The 16,254-nt window shown below is 39.3% G+C and overlaps 1 protein-coding gene across 3 annotated transcripts in view; it reads left to right on the top strand.

Annotated features, from left to right (window-relative positions):
- The window catches only part of Ddr (discoidin domain-containing receptor 2), a 529,507-nt gene extending 515,042 nt beyond the window's left edge, over nucleotides 1–14,465 (top strand). For all 3 annotated transcript variants that reach the window (XM_076523238.1, XM_076523242.1, XM_033472527.2), the window contains one exon: nucleotides 1,715–14,465. In XM_076523238.1, the coding sequence (XP_076379353.1) occupies nucleotides 1,715–1,876 (162 nt within the window). In that variant the 3' untranslated portion in view covers nucleotides 1,877–14,465. The remainder of the gene's footprint in view (nucleotides 1–1,714) is intronic.
- The last annotated feature ends 1,789 nt before the right edge of the window (nucleotides 14,466–16,254 follow it).

The following is a 16,254-nucleotide window of genomic DNA, read 5'->3' as shown; positions in this document are numbered from 1 at the left end:
CTGAGAATACTAAGTCGTGATTCTTCGAGCCTCGCGACTCGTTTTTATAGAAACTCGGGGCAGCGACCAGCATGCCGGTGTACATTAATACAAATTCACGATAATGACAGAGTAAAAACGATGCCTTGACTGTTTTATTTCTAATTTTTTATAATTTATCGATATTTCGTTCAACACGTTGGCTGCCGCGCGAATTTTACGTAACTTACCCGAGGCGCCAACATGAACTTTTCATTATGCGATGCATATTATGTTGAAATATTATTTACAGCAGATAAGTTTAGTTGTATAAACTTGTTTTATGCATTTGTCGCGTTGCCGGTCACCGGTGACCCCCACGGCAGCCAACGTGTTAATATATTGGTCAGATTCTTACAATTAAAATGAGACCAAACAGGACTTGCTTTAGACCATAATTATTCATTACACGTAGCAAGTCACTTATTTAATTTCATTACAGAAATTGTAATTATGATAAAAAAAGCATTAGACAAATATTAAAGGCAACGTCGAAGAAGATACGAAGGTATGTTCAAAAGAAAATGTCAGTGGAGTTATGCTATTCTAGCCTACGTTCGACGGCCACATGGCACGATTCAAAGGCAATTCGGAGGCAACATGCCTCGATTCGAAGGCAATTCGGAAGCCACATGGCCTCGATTCGAAGGCAATTCGGAAGCCACATGGCCTCGATTCGACGGAGAACTTGAACATCGACGGTCGTTGCGATTGGTCACGTACCTTATACATACGAATACATAGCGATGGTATAATAAAAACGATGACTTTTAGCTTTTTTATTTCTAATTTTTTCGCCACGATTCGAAGGCTATTAGGAGGCCATATGTCACGATTCGAAGACAATTCGGAGGTCACATGCCACGATTCGAGGGCAATTCGGAAGCCACGTGCCACGGTTCGAAGACAATTCGAAGATCACATGCCACGATTCGACGGTCACGTAGCTTGCAGCTTCGCGATTTTTCTCACGTGACTCACACCCAAACAGACTATTTTATGTTGCAATAAATTACATAGAAGCCATTACATAGGAGCCAAATTACATAGGCACAGCACAGGGAAATTCACGCCAACTCGAGATTAGACATTTCCAGGAGAAATTACTGCAATGAAAATACGTTTTCTGTATTAATATTATTAAATTAACCCTTTCGCTACGGGCGGATTCTCCGTCGCGGTACTTCTGCCGAACAGAGCGCTGCGACATCACTGCACGCTACGCGACGGCGATCGTCAGCGGAAGTCGGTACTCCGCGGCGGTCGGCGGAGAACCTAAGCTGTTTGAATTGAATGAATTTTTCGAACGAAAAAATTGTTCTCCAAAGGGTATTTATAAATAAAGGGTATTCCAGGGTATTTTATAACGTCTTAGCATGCGCTCTTTAATTTACAGTATGAGAGGAAATAAAACATTATGCAATATAATGCATCTTATGGAAAGCCACTATAGTGGTCCGTAGTACCTCAGTGGCACCAAATGGAAAGCCACTATAGTGGTCCGTAGTACCTCAGTGGCATCATATGGAAAGCCACTATAGTGGTCCGTAGTAGCGAAAGGGTTAACTATGAGATACTGATTCTCATCGAGTTCCTCTTGTTCTTAAATTCCAGTCGCGTACCGTGGCACGCGTAATCACAGTCGAATTGCACTCTAATCAGTTAATTCTCTATTGCCCACGTTTGCGGTTCACAGATGATCCTACCGCTGCCGAAAAACTGTCCCAAGGACATCTACGACTTGATGCGCGAGTGCTGGCAGAGGAACGATGCGGATCGCCCGAACTTCCGCGAGATCCACCTGTTTCTGCAGCGGAAGAACCTCGGCTACAAGCACAGCGATTCGAACGACACCTGATATAGAGAACTGGAAGGCTGGAACCTGATCCGGCTTTCTATGATCGGCGAGCTGAACGGGAATTGGTGGCACAGCCCTTCGACGACCAAGCTCCACCAAACCAGACCAAGTTAGTACCTAGGATGGCCAATCGTACGAGGCGACGATCGATGAGAATCATCCGAGAGAGCGAAGGTAACGCGACGGCCATCTTGTCGCGACTCGTCGTTTCGCATAATTCGAAATGAGCCGTCGTACCGCACGGTCCTCGACAAACATTCAGGCATCCGTTTTCAATCGGAAGGCACTGCCGATCGGTGCAATTAATTTTCCGCTGATTTATTTTACTATTCGAACCGAGGGATTCGCCGGCGAGAAATACGCGGGGATTACGTACGAGACGTATGTTACCTCGATGGCTCGAAATCGGCGAAGTTTACAGTTTCCCCAACGGGGACACGCGGAGCACAATGTTCATTACGTACGTTTCACCGCGAACACTAGGAACATACTACGAGCGGAATTTGTATTTATAGTCATCGGGGATGACGATTCCGAGCCGCGACACTCGATACGGAACGGGACGTTCCTATCGTGGGCCAACAGTCGACGAGCACGTTCGATAAATCGCACATACGCTGCCCTGATATTGATACTGTCAGCAAACAGGCTCGCGGCACACACCGTAACGACACCCACGCGTCACGTTCGCGACACGCGCGTGGCCCGGACTTCGTGGGTCAAGGTAGACGCAGTTTTCTACACCACCGAGTCATTCCCGCGAAACGAGGGGACACATCCTTCTTTGTCTAGAGCAGGGGTGTCAAACTCAAAAGCTAACTTGGGCCAAATACACAATGCCTAACTTTAGGTGGGCCGCAAAAGAAAATCAATGTTCATAGAAACAAATATTTTTATTTTGACTAGTACATTGTAATAAACGTATATAAAGTTAAGTTATCGTTTACGTCCTGATACTTGACGTCTCTTCTCTGATACTATCTTTCCTATTTCGGGAGAAATTTGATTGGCCGAGACTACTTTCAAAATTGACCCAACACGAGCGTTATTAATACAGTTTCGGACAGGAGATTTATTTCCATTCGTAACAGAAAATAATTGCTCGCACTGATAAGTACTTCCAAACATGGAAATAATTTCATATGCGAATTTTCGAGTATTTTCACATCTTGCCGGTAAATATTTGTAAAATTCAGGCACACCCGCTTCAGTGAATTTTGCCTTCAAATTTGGAGTCCGTATAGTTTATAAATAAAGTATATTATAATTTTGTATGTTGGTTTCGTTTCTAATTCACGTTTCTATTTTATTTTTACTTCGCGTCGGATATATTGACTGGGCCGCAAAAATGTTCATTTCGGGCCGCGAGTTTGACACCCCTGGTCTTAGAGCGTCCGCTTCTTTTCATCGCGCCGCAATGTTTTGTACACCGTACCGGCGCGGCGTGGTGGTCGCTTCAATTTTCATGGGACGGCACTTTTGCATGCTGAGAGGCGAGCAACGGGATACATACTTGGCTATTTTTTCTTTTTTTTTTCAATGGAGCACGAATGACAATTAGATCGTTGGTTTTCAAAGAACCGACCAGGCAATTCGCTGATTTAGGGAGCTCGATTTTTTGACGGTTCTATCTTTGAAACTGCGAGATGCGAAGGGAACATCGTTTAGGTGTTGCGGCAGCTGTGTGAATATTTTGATCTCGAGATTGTACCTTCGGCTGTCTTTCGTCTAATGTTTAACGTTCCGATTTTTTTAATGTTAAAAATTGTAACTTTTAATGTTCTTTTTTGTTACTTCAATACTTCCTTGACAGCATCGTGGATTCACAATCTCAAGCTTTTGCATTTTATACACATATTTCCGAGCGATGTGATTATTACTTTTATTAGCTTCGTTAAGTTGTAACATTAAGAGCAGAATTGTTTTATGTAAGAGAGATTTTGTATACAGCGTGATTCTAAATTTGCATCGTACAGTTCGTCGATTCGATCAATTCTTTGCTTCAATCTTTATGTTGCTACAGAAAATAAAACGATCGGTTTTGACTATATTAATTATATTAATGACTATATATATATATATATAATATAACATAGTCATAGATAATGACTATATTAATTATTATATAATACTTCTCCGTATCAAAGGATTGACCGTATTGGATATTTTCTTTTCACAAATGATCCCCGCAAAATTTACTCCGCATTGCCCATGTAAATCGATTGTAAATTGTTCAAGTACGGATCTTGTGATTTCCCAAGAAGGCGTAAAGAAACTTTACAAGCAATCCAGAGGTGAGTACTCGTTTATTGGGCGGCAGGGTTGATGGGAAATTACAGGATCCCTTTATCGTAAAAAACCAAACAGGCTTTCTTCCTCGTGGCGAGGCGTCGAAATCCGCCGGTAATTTCCGCGTCGCAAATTTCGAATCGCCCTGTGAATCTCTGCGAATCCGATGAAATGGACGATAACCAAGGATCTATCGATGTCGGCTGGTTCGAGTTTAAAGCGGGTTAGAGCGACGGAATGGACACCGGAAGGCGTTCGTTAGAGCTCCGCGAGACCGAAGCGCGACGGGAGTCGTCTTTTTGTAGCGTTTTAATTAACCGCCGCTGACGAAGGAAAAACGGGAGGAACGTGGCGCGGATTTTGTATCGACCGGGAAGTTGACGGCGCTTCGGAACTTAAGATTGCCGATTAAGTTCGACGGCGTGGGCGGCCACGGTGAAACCCGAGAGCAGGCCAGTGTCCCGTGACGGGGCAGCTTTGTCAGGGAAAAGCGGAGCTGTACTGCAGAGAGAGAGAGAGAGAGAAAGGAAGAAAGAGAGAGAGCGCGAGAGAGGAAGAGAAAGAGAGAGAGAGTGCGAGAGAGGAAGAGAAATAGAGAGAGAGAGGGCGAGAGAGGAAGAGAAATAGAGAGAGAGAGAGAGAGCGAAAGAGGAAGAGAAAGAGAGAGAGAGTGCGAGAGAGGAAGAGAAATAGAGAGAGAGAGCGCGAGAGAGGAAGGGAAATAGAGAGAGAGAGAGAGCGCGAGAGAGGAAGAGAAAGAGAGAGAGAGCGCGAGAGAGGAACAGAAAGAGAGAGAGAGAGAGAGAAAGAGAGAGAGAGAGATAGAGAGGAAGAGAAAGAGAGAGAGGTAGCGTAGCCGGGGCCGACAAGAAAAGAGATTCCTGGAGCCGCGCAGGCTTTCGTTTCAGTTCCCATGAAACTACTAATAAGCTTAAGGGTGCGCTTGACCAAGGCGCATAAATGTTTGACAATACCATTAGAGGTTGCAGTATAAAAGAAATTCGTATAAATATTATAAATATATATAGAGCGTGTAAAGAATGTTGACGAGTTAATCGATAGTATAACGAAATGATTAGTGAACGTCGTTTTATGTGGCGGAAGGCTTCGCATTCCTCTCGGCGGCGGTAACGGCGACCGTTCTGCGCTCGTTAAATCGCCTATCGATTCGTAAAACTTGGTCGCCGGTCCCGAGAACCGAAAATCCGACGAAACCACCGGCTCGGATACATTCGCGATTCTGGTTTTAGGGTATTGGTGTAGACAGAGGGGAGGCGGAGGGTGGGCCGATGGGCAGGGTAGAAAGAGAAGCTGTCGTGTGACCTGAAGTTAAGTTTATAGGACAGAACAGACACGGTCCATTTTCCCGATAGATATTCTCTCGTTTGTGTCGCGAATACGTTTCGCTGGCTCGTACACTTTTATTTCAATCGTTCGTCCAATCCTGTTTAGAGCTTTCTTTAATGAACAATGGCGTCTCAGGATTTTGGGGAGAGTCTAAAGAGTAGAGAACTGCTTTTCAGACTCGGTGGCTATGGTTCTGTGTTCGATTGATTGCGCGAAGGATCACGCGACGGGAAACACGAAGTCCTTGTGTACGTGTTTACTGTGACAGCTGTTAGTTTGTCAATTTTTATTTTGTATATTGCTCTTGTACATTATTTAATTTCTTTTTATGGCACGGTATTTACTTGACTACAAATCTCAGTTTTGTAAGACATCATTTTTCGATCCATATGTTTTTATTTCTCTATAATATTCTGTTAAATATTTTACAACTATAAATATTATTTTACAACAACGTGTCAGAGAAACGTCGAATTTTGTGTTGCGCAGCGTCTCTTCGCAAACTTTGATTTATTTTCGTATGCATTATGAAACGTTTCAATTCGAACATAGATAAAAAGTAAAGTTCTTCCTCGATAAAATGATTGATTAATTTGTCACGGTATTCACTGTTGGGTTCCAATTAAAAATTCTGCAAGCATTCCAATCGACGTGGTAACTTTTTCGAGCGCATCTAACCGGAACGCAACGAAGCAATATTTATCGGGTACTGGATCCTGTGTCTTTAGCGTGGAACAATGACGAACTAATACTTGTTAGAACGAGAGTGGGTCGGTTGGATCGCACAGCAAAATCGCTGCGTTGTTCTGGAATTTATAACGTTACTCAACTAACCAAGTCACTCCAACAATCTGTAAAATGTAAATCGCCGTAAAAAAAAGAAGTATGAAAAACATAAGTGACGTACGTACGGGCGCGTCCGGAAGTAGTCCTGGCAAGAGGACCATCGATCGGATAACTAATAGTCGTATCGATTCATGTCGCACTATACATATAATAAATCATAAGCCGATGAGAACATTGTAACGTTTCGGGTCGTAGGACGTAGGCATCGAGGTCCTCTTACGGGACTGCGTTCGTCGCTGCAGAAACTTCATCGCGAGATATCATTTTGAATATGAGAATTCTACGATATTGTCTATGACATTGACATGTTGGTAATTTAATGTAATAATATATAAAAGCTAAGGAGATCCATAGCGGTAAGACGTACTGCCACTCTATTAGGAAATCTATATCATATCGAGCGAGATCTCATCTCGGGTCATTTCTCGTTCAGCTCACGGCGAACGATACAGGGTGTTCCAGAAATATGGGATCGCCGAGAACGCGCACACTCTCGCGAATAAAAAATCGACAGGATCTTGAAACGGTGCAGGATTTTCTGATTTTGATTTCCTACGAGAGTTCGGCGTTTTCGAGCGGTCCCGGATCTTTTAGACAGCCTGTACAATCGGTTCGTTCGATGGCACGCGCGTGGCGAGCGTTGTGATCGCACGGAAACAATAAGGGAAAACAATAAAGAATGGAGGAGAATAGATGACGGTCGATCGTACAGAACGCGACATGCTGTGTCGCAGAGGATCGATGTACATATCCACTTTGATGAGCTTAACGAAACGTATAGGCGGCGAACATGGCCGATTTAATGGACGCCTTCTGCACGATCGAACGATCGACAGAGGGAAGTGTGCACATAATCCTTCCTACAAATTGAAATTGGGAAACATATCTGTGTTTTCGCGCGTTCAGAATAGAAAAGTATTCGGGATTTTTCATCGGGTTCTCTCGCTACCGACAACATCAAATTTCGGTACGTTCTTTTAATTACAAGAGCTCTCATGTGCATACAGATTCGCAATATTTTCGACCCTTTGTTTTCGTTTCGATAATTATAAATCGTAATGAAATTCTATAGGATACAATGACGTGAACGAAGGATCGCATATCATCTATTAACATATCTGTCTCTTTTATAACAATGTTATATTACTGTATATGTTATATTATATAATGTTATATTATCCTCATTAATTATAAACATTCGAAACAATTTGATTATTTTGTAAATACTTTGCAACGTAACATATCCGACGTGAACCGTTCCCGATGGTTTCTCTTTGTAGGAAGAATTTCCAACGTTACAGAATGAAAGAGTGAGAGAACGTGTAAAGAGTGATATATAGAAAAAGATATATGTATATATATATATATATATATATATATATATATATATATATATATATACATATATATACATATATATACATAAACATATACATATACATATATATCGATAATCGTTGAGCGAAAGATTCATTGGACAAAAAGAATTCATTGAAGTAATCGTTTCCATTGTAGCGATAATCTTACGAGTCGCGAAAAACACTTTGTACAGTTTGTAATAACGTAATCGCAAGTATACGCGGCACAATTCAGATCATCACCGAAAAATTGAGATTACTCGACTGTCCCCATCGTTGATTTTCTTTTTCGAAGGGAACGCGATCGACGGAAGAACGATGTTTAATTTCACAATTAAACAAAAATGTTTAAAGTTACTTTCTTCAAATATTACATCGATCTTGCAATGTGGACGTAATTTAAATTTTCACGCAAACGTTCATACAAGAGTTTAAGGAAACTATAGTTACAAACAATTGTGAATTGAACCAAAAGTGAAATGAACTTCGTGTTTCGAAAGCCACACTTTATAAATCGAATGTTCTTCTTGAGTCACTATGATCTATTGTACGTAGAAACGTTTCGAACGTTTTAAAGTGATCTCTTCTTTTATCATGTAGATAACAAGGCTGTTAACAACGTTGTTTTTTAATTTCAACCTTTAATGTCACAATTAAACAAAAATGTTTAAAGTTACTTTCTTCAAATATTATATCGATCTTGCAATGTGGACGTAATTTAAATTTTCACGCAAACGTTCATACAAGATTTTAAAGAAACTATAGTTACAAACAATTGTGAATTGAACCAAAAGTGAAATGAACTTCGTGTTTCGAAAGCCACACTTTATAAATCGAATGTTCTTCTTGAGTCACTTTGATCTATTGTTCGTATAAACGTTTCGAACGTTTTAAAGTGATCTCTTCTTTTATCATATAGATAACAAGGCTGTAAACAACGTTGTTTTTTAATTTCAACCTTTAATTTCACAATTAAACAAAAATGTTTAAAGTTACTTTCTTCAAATATAATATCGGTCTTGCAATGTGGGCGTAATTTAAATTTTCTTCTAAACATTCATACAAGATTTTAAGAAAACTATAGTTACAAACAGTTGTGAATTGAACCAAAAGCGAAATGAACTTCGTGTTTCGAAAGCATTTTTCATAATGGCACCAACATCGACGGTTTTGTCAATAAGATACTTTTCGGTATAAAATGCTTACTATACTTTTTTTCGTTCGTGTTGCGTATCAAAGCATGGTTTTAGACGCGATAGGAAATCGGTCAGCTGATCGTGGTCTCGGTACCTGTTACTACTACACTGACATGCTTCGAAGTTTGAACATGTTTCTTTTTTTAAAAAAGATGATCGATCAGCCCAAGGAAGATTGGAATCTACGCGCTGAAACTAGTGGATCCTACTTTGACTTTGGTTGCGGCAAAATTGATTGGCCTCTCGAGAACCTGACGGTATTAGCCATACTTGTCTACTCTGTCACTCCGTATTCTGTGTCAGCGTACCTTTCGATTCTTCAATCTATAATATTAGGGGCACCGGAAAGTAATGTCGTTTCTGCGCATATTTATCTGTTTGAATTGAATGTAAACAAACGACATAACTTTCCGGCCCCCCTAATATAATCGAACGAAATGAATAGCGAAGAAAACTTGTCGGATTTTTAATCCTCTTAACAATCGAGTATCGCCGAAACAGGCAGTGATTTTCGATTTCCAAGTGAAATATCGACAACGTGTTATGCGTTATCGTGAAAAAACATCCGACAACATTTTTTTCGCTTGCGGCTTCGTTTCGAACATGTATCCGCAAAATTTATTTAAATACGGGAAACGTTCAAATTGCACTTCCTCGAAAACATGGTGCCACATTTCATCAAAACATCTCTATGCCACATTTTTTACTCTTTTTTTCCGATGTTTTTTGCTTTTTATTAAAGTCAGAAACTAGCTAAGTGCACACAAAGTCCATGCATTTTTAAGGTTCGTTTAATTCGTTTAACACGTGCTGGTTCGATTCTTCTGTAATAATGTCTCCCTATCTTTTACAGTTTCATTTGAACACATTGACAGCCGGCGACCTAAGAGACAATTTAAAGCCTGAACCCCGAACGCCGGTCTTATTCGCTTGTTTCCGATCACTGAACAGCCAAAAAACATATTTAAAACATTATATATTTTCGTAAAATAGTACATTTTATTTGCATATTCTTCATATACAAATTAACGGTAATTAAAAATTTAAGCAAAGTCGAAATTTTTAATTTACAATTATACAAAAAATACAGTTTCTCATTTCATGGTAGATTATTACATATATATAACGTAAACCGAAATCAAAAGTTTTAATATTTAAGGCAAGGCTCGTATTACATGGGTAAAAAGTTACAGAAGAAAAAAACTTGTTATACTGTTCAACCAAAAACATAAACGTACGAAAGATATACTGTTTGCGGAATACACTGCTCGAGAGTGATTCTTGCCTGGATTGTTTCTGAACAATCGTATACGTTTTATCTTTAGAGTATGACAAACAAAGATCGGCGTAACCATGGCAAGTAAATACAAATCGATGTATAAGACACTCATATCAGCAAAAAAAGATCCACATCATCGTGGGACAGTTACTCGAAGCGACAGACTCAGAAATCCGCGTTTTCGCGGGGCCGGCGCTCAAGCGACAGACTCAAAAACCCGCGTTTTCGCGGGGCCGGCTGTCAATGTGTGTTAAAATAGACGTCGCTCAGAAACTACGTTTTATATTTCAGATTACATTCTTCTTTTTTCAACGGTCCAACAATTTGCCTGTGACTTTTTCATGAAACTATTGGGTTGTCCGGGAAGTTCGTGCCGATTTTTTAGAAAAATTAATACGCTGCTCATTTAAATATTGGTATAAGTTTATTAAATTATGTAGGTACCATTCTGTTCCACAACCTTTCTCCATCTTTCATGCAGCTTGAGAATTCCGTCCTTCCAGAACCTCTCAGGTTTTTCGGCAAAAAATTTGTCCAAATGAATTTTTATCTCAACCAAAGAGTTGAAATTTTTTCCATTAAGGGAATTTTGTAATGATCGGAAAAGGTGGAAATCCGAAGGTGCAAGGTCTGGCGAATACGGTGGACGCAGTAAAACATCCCAACCAAACTCCAACAATTTTTGCCGAGTTCTCAAAGACACACGAGGTCGCGCATTGTCCCGATGAAACACGACGCCCTTCCGATTCGCAATTTCTGGACGTTTTTGTTCAATCGATGTCTTCAATTTATCTAATCGAGAGCAATACTTTGCCGAATCTATTGTTTAATTATTTGGTAAAAGCTCATGATACAGGACTCTTTTCCAATCCCACCAGATACAGAGCATTACCTTCTTCGAATGAAGACCGGCTTTTGGAGTGACTAAAGGTGGTTCATCACGCTTTCCCCAGGACTTTTTACGCTGAACATTTTTATAAATTATCCATTTTTCATCCCCCGTCACTAATTGCTTCAGAAATAGCGTCTTCTCGTTACGCTTGTAAAGCAAGTCGCAAATGGAGATGCGGTCCAACAGATTTTTCGCCGTTAAATCGTGCGGAACCCATACATCAAGACGGTTTACATAGCCAAGCTTCACAGTATGATCGTGGATGGTTGATTTTGATTTATTTAGCATTCCTGCTAATTTACGTAACGTTGAGCGTGGGTTATTCTCGATTTCTGTTCTAATCATATCTTCGTCTGTGGTGGACGGCCTACCTGGGCGTTCTTGATCTTCAAGGTCGAAATTTCCAGCTTTAAACCGAGCAAACCACTTCCGCACAGTTCTTTCGGCTACAGCATCCGCGCCATAAACAGCGCGTATCTTATTTGCCGCTTGTGTGGCATTTTTGCCCTTTCGGAAAAAGAAAAGCATTAAATGCCTATAATGCACTTTATTTGCCACCATATTCTAAGGCGTACGAAACTGATAAAAATTAACGAATCGTAACCAAGCTTTTTTCCAAATATGGCTGAAGTTATCTCTTTTGGAATATGTACACATGTCATTTGTTTTCAATAATTGTGATATATTCAGTCAGGTCTCTCACGCTACCTACCGAAAATCGGCACGAACTTTCCGGACAACCCAATATTTTCCGCCGGTATCGATTTTGCATATAGTTAAATTTCTTAAACGACTGTCCACGCGAGAATTCACATTTTTATTTCAGCATACATACACATTCACTTTAAATCGATACCGTGTCAATGTAGATCATATGCGAACGAATAAAAGCATCTAATAAAGAGTAAAAAATATTATAGGAACTCGCGTGCTTTGCAATCAACGCGAACAGTTTTGATTTTACGTAAAAATCCGCAGTTTACTCACGACACGGTCTGGCAACAAAGAACAAACAAACATTTTCCCACGTGATCCCGATTCAATGGCCGGGTCTGCGACAGCTATGGGAAATCCATGGGTGTCTGGCCCTTCGTCGGTATCTCGAAAATCATACGTTCTTCCGCCATCGGGGGTCCAGAACAGCCCATCGTCCTTCGTCCCTAAACGAGCTTTGTTTTTCCGCGCACATTCACGCGTCGCGGCGCGGCGTTGCGGTTTCTCGACGGGCCGGCTCGGGCCGGCGCTTGCAAACAAAAGTCAGAATACGGAAGTGCCGCGTACACGGGAATCCGCGTTTGTCGATGGAATTTAATATCCGCTGCCTTCGTTATGAAACGCAATCGCGCTTTTTCTCCCCCTTTCATCGGCCGGCCCGCGAGCCTTCGTTTTTGCAACCCGATAGAAGCGCGACAAGCCCGAATTGATATCTTCGTCCCCGTCGACTGACGGATTTCGGCAAACACGGACGAGCCGTTGCACTACTCGAATGTCCTGCCGTATGTCTTCATCCCCACCCGTTAGCGATTCATCGCGAAATTTCGTTGTTCCGCGTTCCATTCGTTCGCCCACGCAAATTTCCTTTCATCCGACGCCGCGGCTTCCGATTCGGTAACGTTCCTTTTGCACGCCTGTTTCCGCGATTTCGATGGGTAAAATAGTAGCGCGATGCCTCTTGCTGTATTTATCGGTTCCGATGAGTCTTGATGCACGCGTTTATGACCCACGAAAGTGTTTTGCTTTAAGAACGAAGCTCTTCGCGCTTGGACGAGTGGACTCGGATGAGTGTCACTTTCAGAAGACAACTGCTGGTAATTATTTGATCGCGGATTTTGTACGTTTATGGCACGAATAAGTAGCTGATATTTAATATAATGTTACAATTAATAGTTATAATTGTAATATTTTTAATAATATTTCTGGGAATTGTTTCTTCTTGTGTCTACACAATTTCATATTTTTTATCCGTTATAGTTATAATTATAATTATTATAATTATATTATATATATAATTATATATTATAATTATTATATTATAGCATTATAATATTTATAATACTATTTCTGTGAATTGTTTCTTCTTGTGTCTACACAATTTCATATTTTTTATCCGTTATAGTTATAATTATAATTATTATAATTATATTATATATATAATTATATATTATAATTATTATATTATAGCATTATAATATTTATAATACTATTTCTGTGAATTGTTTCTTCTTGTGTCTACACAATTTCATATTTTTATTCGTTATAGTTATAATTATAATTATTATAATTATATTATATATATAATTATATATTACAATTATTATATTATAGCATTATAATATTTATAATACTATTTCTGTGAATTGTTTCCTCTTGTGTCTACACAATTTTATATTTCTTATTCATTATAATTATAATTATAGTTAGAGAAGAATTAAATTAAAAGAAGAAAGGATTCATAGAAATATTCACGCGAAAAGCCAATCGAAGAAACAATTTACTTTTCCTTAGTTTATGCTTCTCACAATCACATTTTAGAGTCTTATTCTTTATAAAGACTCTCAGTCTAATGATTATGGTACTTTCCAGATTCGAAACGTTTGTTTTATAAATCCAGCAATCGCATGCCAAATTTTCTTTAATTGCAATAATTATTTCTAACGTTACATTATTTCATGTTTTATTTGGTTACAACTTCGGGAATAAATACGTTCAAGTTGCTAGTTAGCTGATCCGAAGAAATTCTCCGAGCGCAAAGGACTGATATAATGTGTTTCACAAAATTGTTCACAATGTTACTGTGAATAAATACGGTTACCATTATTATTTGGATAAAGTTTGAAACGAAATCCGAAGTATACATATTATATCCATGCAAACGTACACTTCGCGAGTGTCGCGAAAGTAATTGTACCGTCTAACAAATCTTAACTTGAAAATTAAGCACCCGAGACAAAATTTAATTATGCCGCGCAAGGAAGCAGACCTTCTGCTGTGCACAAAGATACATTGAACGAATACTTTCGTGAGCCAGTATATACATTGATTACATATTACTCAGAAGTCCGCGGAAATTTCTGCAACACTGTTTTTGGCAACAAACGTAATGGAATTGAAATTGGGGGAAGCCTTTGCTCCTTCATCGCATCCACCATCAGAACCTCATTTGTTCTAAATACTACATCGTGTACTTTTAGAGCTGTGTAAATAAGTTAGCTGTATCATCGAGAAGCGTACAATGAAGACGAACTACTTTTTTCTTCGTGAAATTTATCACTATACAGGGTGGTCTAAGTATGTTTGACATTCTAGACCGTAATCATGTTTCGAAGAATAATTTTCCCCATGAAATGATATTATATTATATTATATATTACCGACATTAAAATAGTCAATATGAAAACGTATACATATGTTTTTATAGCACTTTCTTTTTATACTGGCGTCATTATGCGTAACCTCTGTGTGCTCGAAGCGAAATTTGATAACGATTGCTTGTTAACCTTGAGAATATCGAAGCCGAGATCCCTCGAGCCTAACGATTCAATCATATTAAGAACATATCGTTTTCGTCGACGAAAATATTTAGGGGACATAATGGTTACATTTGCGGATAAGTTGCTTAAAAGATCTGAACGCTTGAACTTTCTAGGATAAAAATACCTGAGGAAGTAATAGTACTCCGAACCGGATTAAATGTGAATTGGCGACCTATAAAATAGACTGTTGCAAATGATTTCTTATGTTGTAAATCTGAGGTAGTAAGCAGAGACTGATACCGGTATTTTTCGGTCGTGTGTTTCCTTCATAACCTTCGTAGAAACGAAAATACCGAAATTATGGTATATAAAAAAAGTTATAAAGAAAAGTAAGAAAAGATTTAACCGTGAAAATTTAACCGTGGTGACGCTTCGATCATCAGTCCCGTTGTTACGGTACGATCGAATGTTGTAACATTGTAACCAAAATAAGGGCTCCCAATCGGTATTATACTGGTAAATATATATATATATATTTTTTTTTTCGGTATTTTAATGGTATTATACAGGGTGTCCCAGGTTTTAATGTTCAAACTTTGTCAGTATATTCTATGGCACGAAGTAAGAGAAAAATGTTATGTAAACATAGGTCATATAGAGCTTTGTTAAGAAGTTATAACAAAAATTCAGAATAGGAATAGTAATCAACTAAAAAAAAAATAAAAAATAAAAAGAAATCTTCGATCGATGTCAATCATGTATTGTCAACAACGGCTATTAATACATTTCGAAATGTATTAATAAACACAGCTTACATAAACACGCGGCATGTGCTGATCTATTGAAGCCAATGCTCGCAGTAACAGCAACTTGATTGCTATTCCTATTCTGAATCTTTGTTATAACTTCTTAATAAAGCTCTATATGACCTATGTTTACATAACATTTTTTTCTTACTTTGTGCCATAGAATACACTAAGAAAGTTTGAACATTAAAACCTGGGACACCCTGTATATCGATATATATGGTGTCCCATAATTATGTTAACACTCAGAACGGGCTGATTCCTGAGGTCATTTGAAGTCACTTTTTCCTTAGCGAAAATGCAATCCACGGCTTTGTTTACGAGTTATTAACGAAAAACACTGACCAATGAGAGGAGGCGAGATCGCCTGTTGCTAGGCGGCCGAGCAAATTAGCAGAAGTGTGCTTCGACCGCTCGTTGGCTCGGCCGCCACGCACAAGCCGATCTCGCCTCTCATTGGTCACAGTTTCTCGTTAATAACTCGTAAACAACGCCGCGAATTGCATTTTCGCTAAGGAAAAAGTTGCTCCAAATAACCTCAGGAATCGGAAACAAATACTAACATAACATCTAAACCTCAAAATTTAGTTTTTGCTTTTAAATCAATTTGTCGTGTGCAAAATTTCCGAAAAATTTCACTTCGCCTCGTGATCAAGATCCACAAGATCGAATCTGCGTTATCAAATCAGAGAAGATACATCAACGAAATATTTATCTGCCGAGAGCACAGGTGCAAGGACACCGAAATCTACTGTCAGATATATTGATTCGTCGAAATTTGAAGCGCACACGATACCTCGAAGTGAAACACACGCGCGACCTACAACGATCTGGCTGACAGCCACAGAAATATATCCATCAATCATCCGCGCGCGATAAATGAATAATGAAG

Source organism: Megalopta genalis, chromosome 1 (genome assembly GCF_051020955.1).
Source record: "Megalopta genalis isolate 19385.01 chromosome 1, iyMegGena1_principal, whole genome shotgun sequence".
NCBI classification, from domain to species: Eukaryota; Metazoa; Arthropoda; class Insecta; order Hymenoptera; family Halictidae; genus Megalopta; species Megalopta genalis.
The sequence above is the reverse complement of the archived record's forward strand: the minus strand, read 5'-3'. Positions and strand labels throughout refer to the sequence as shown.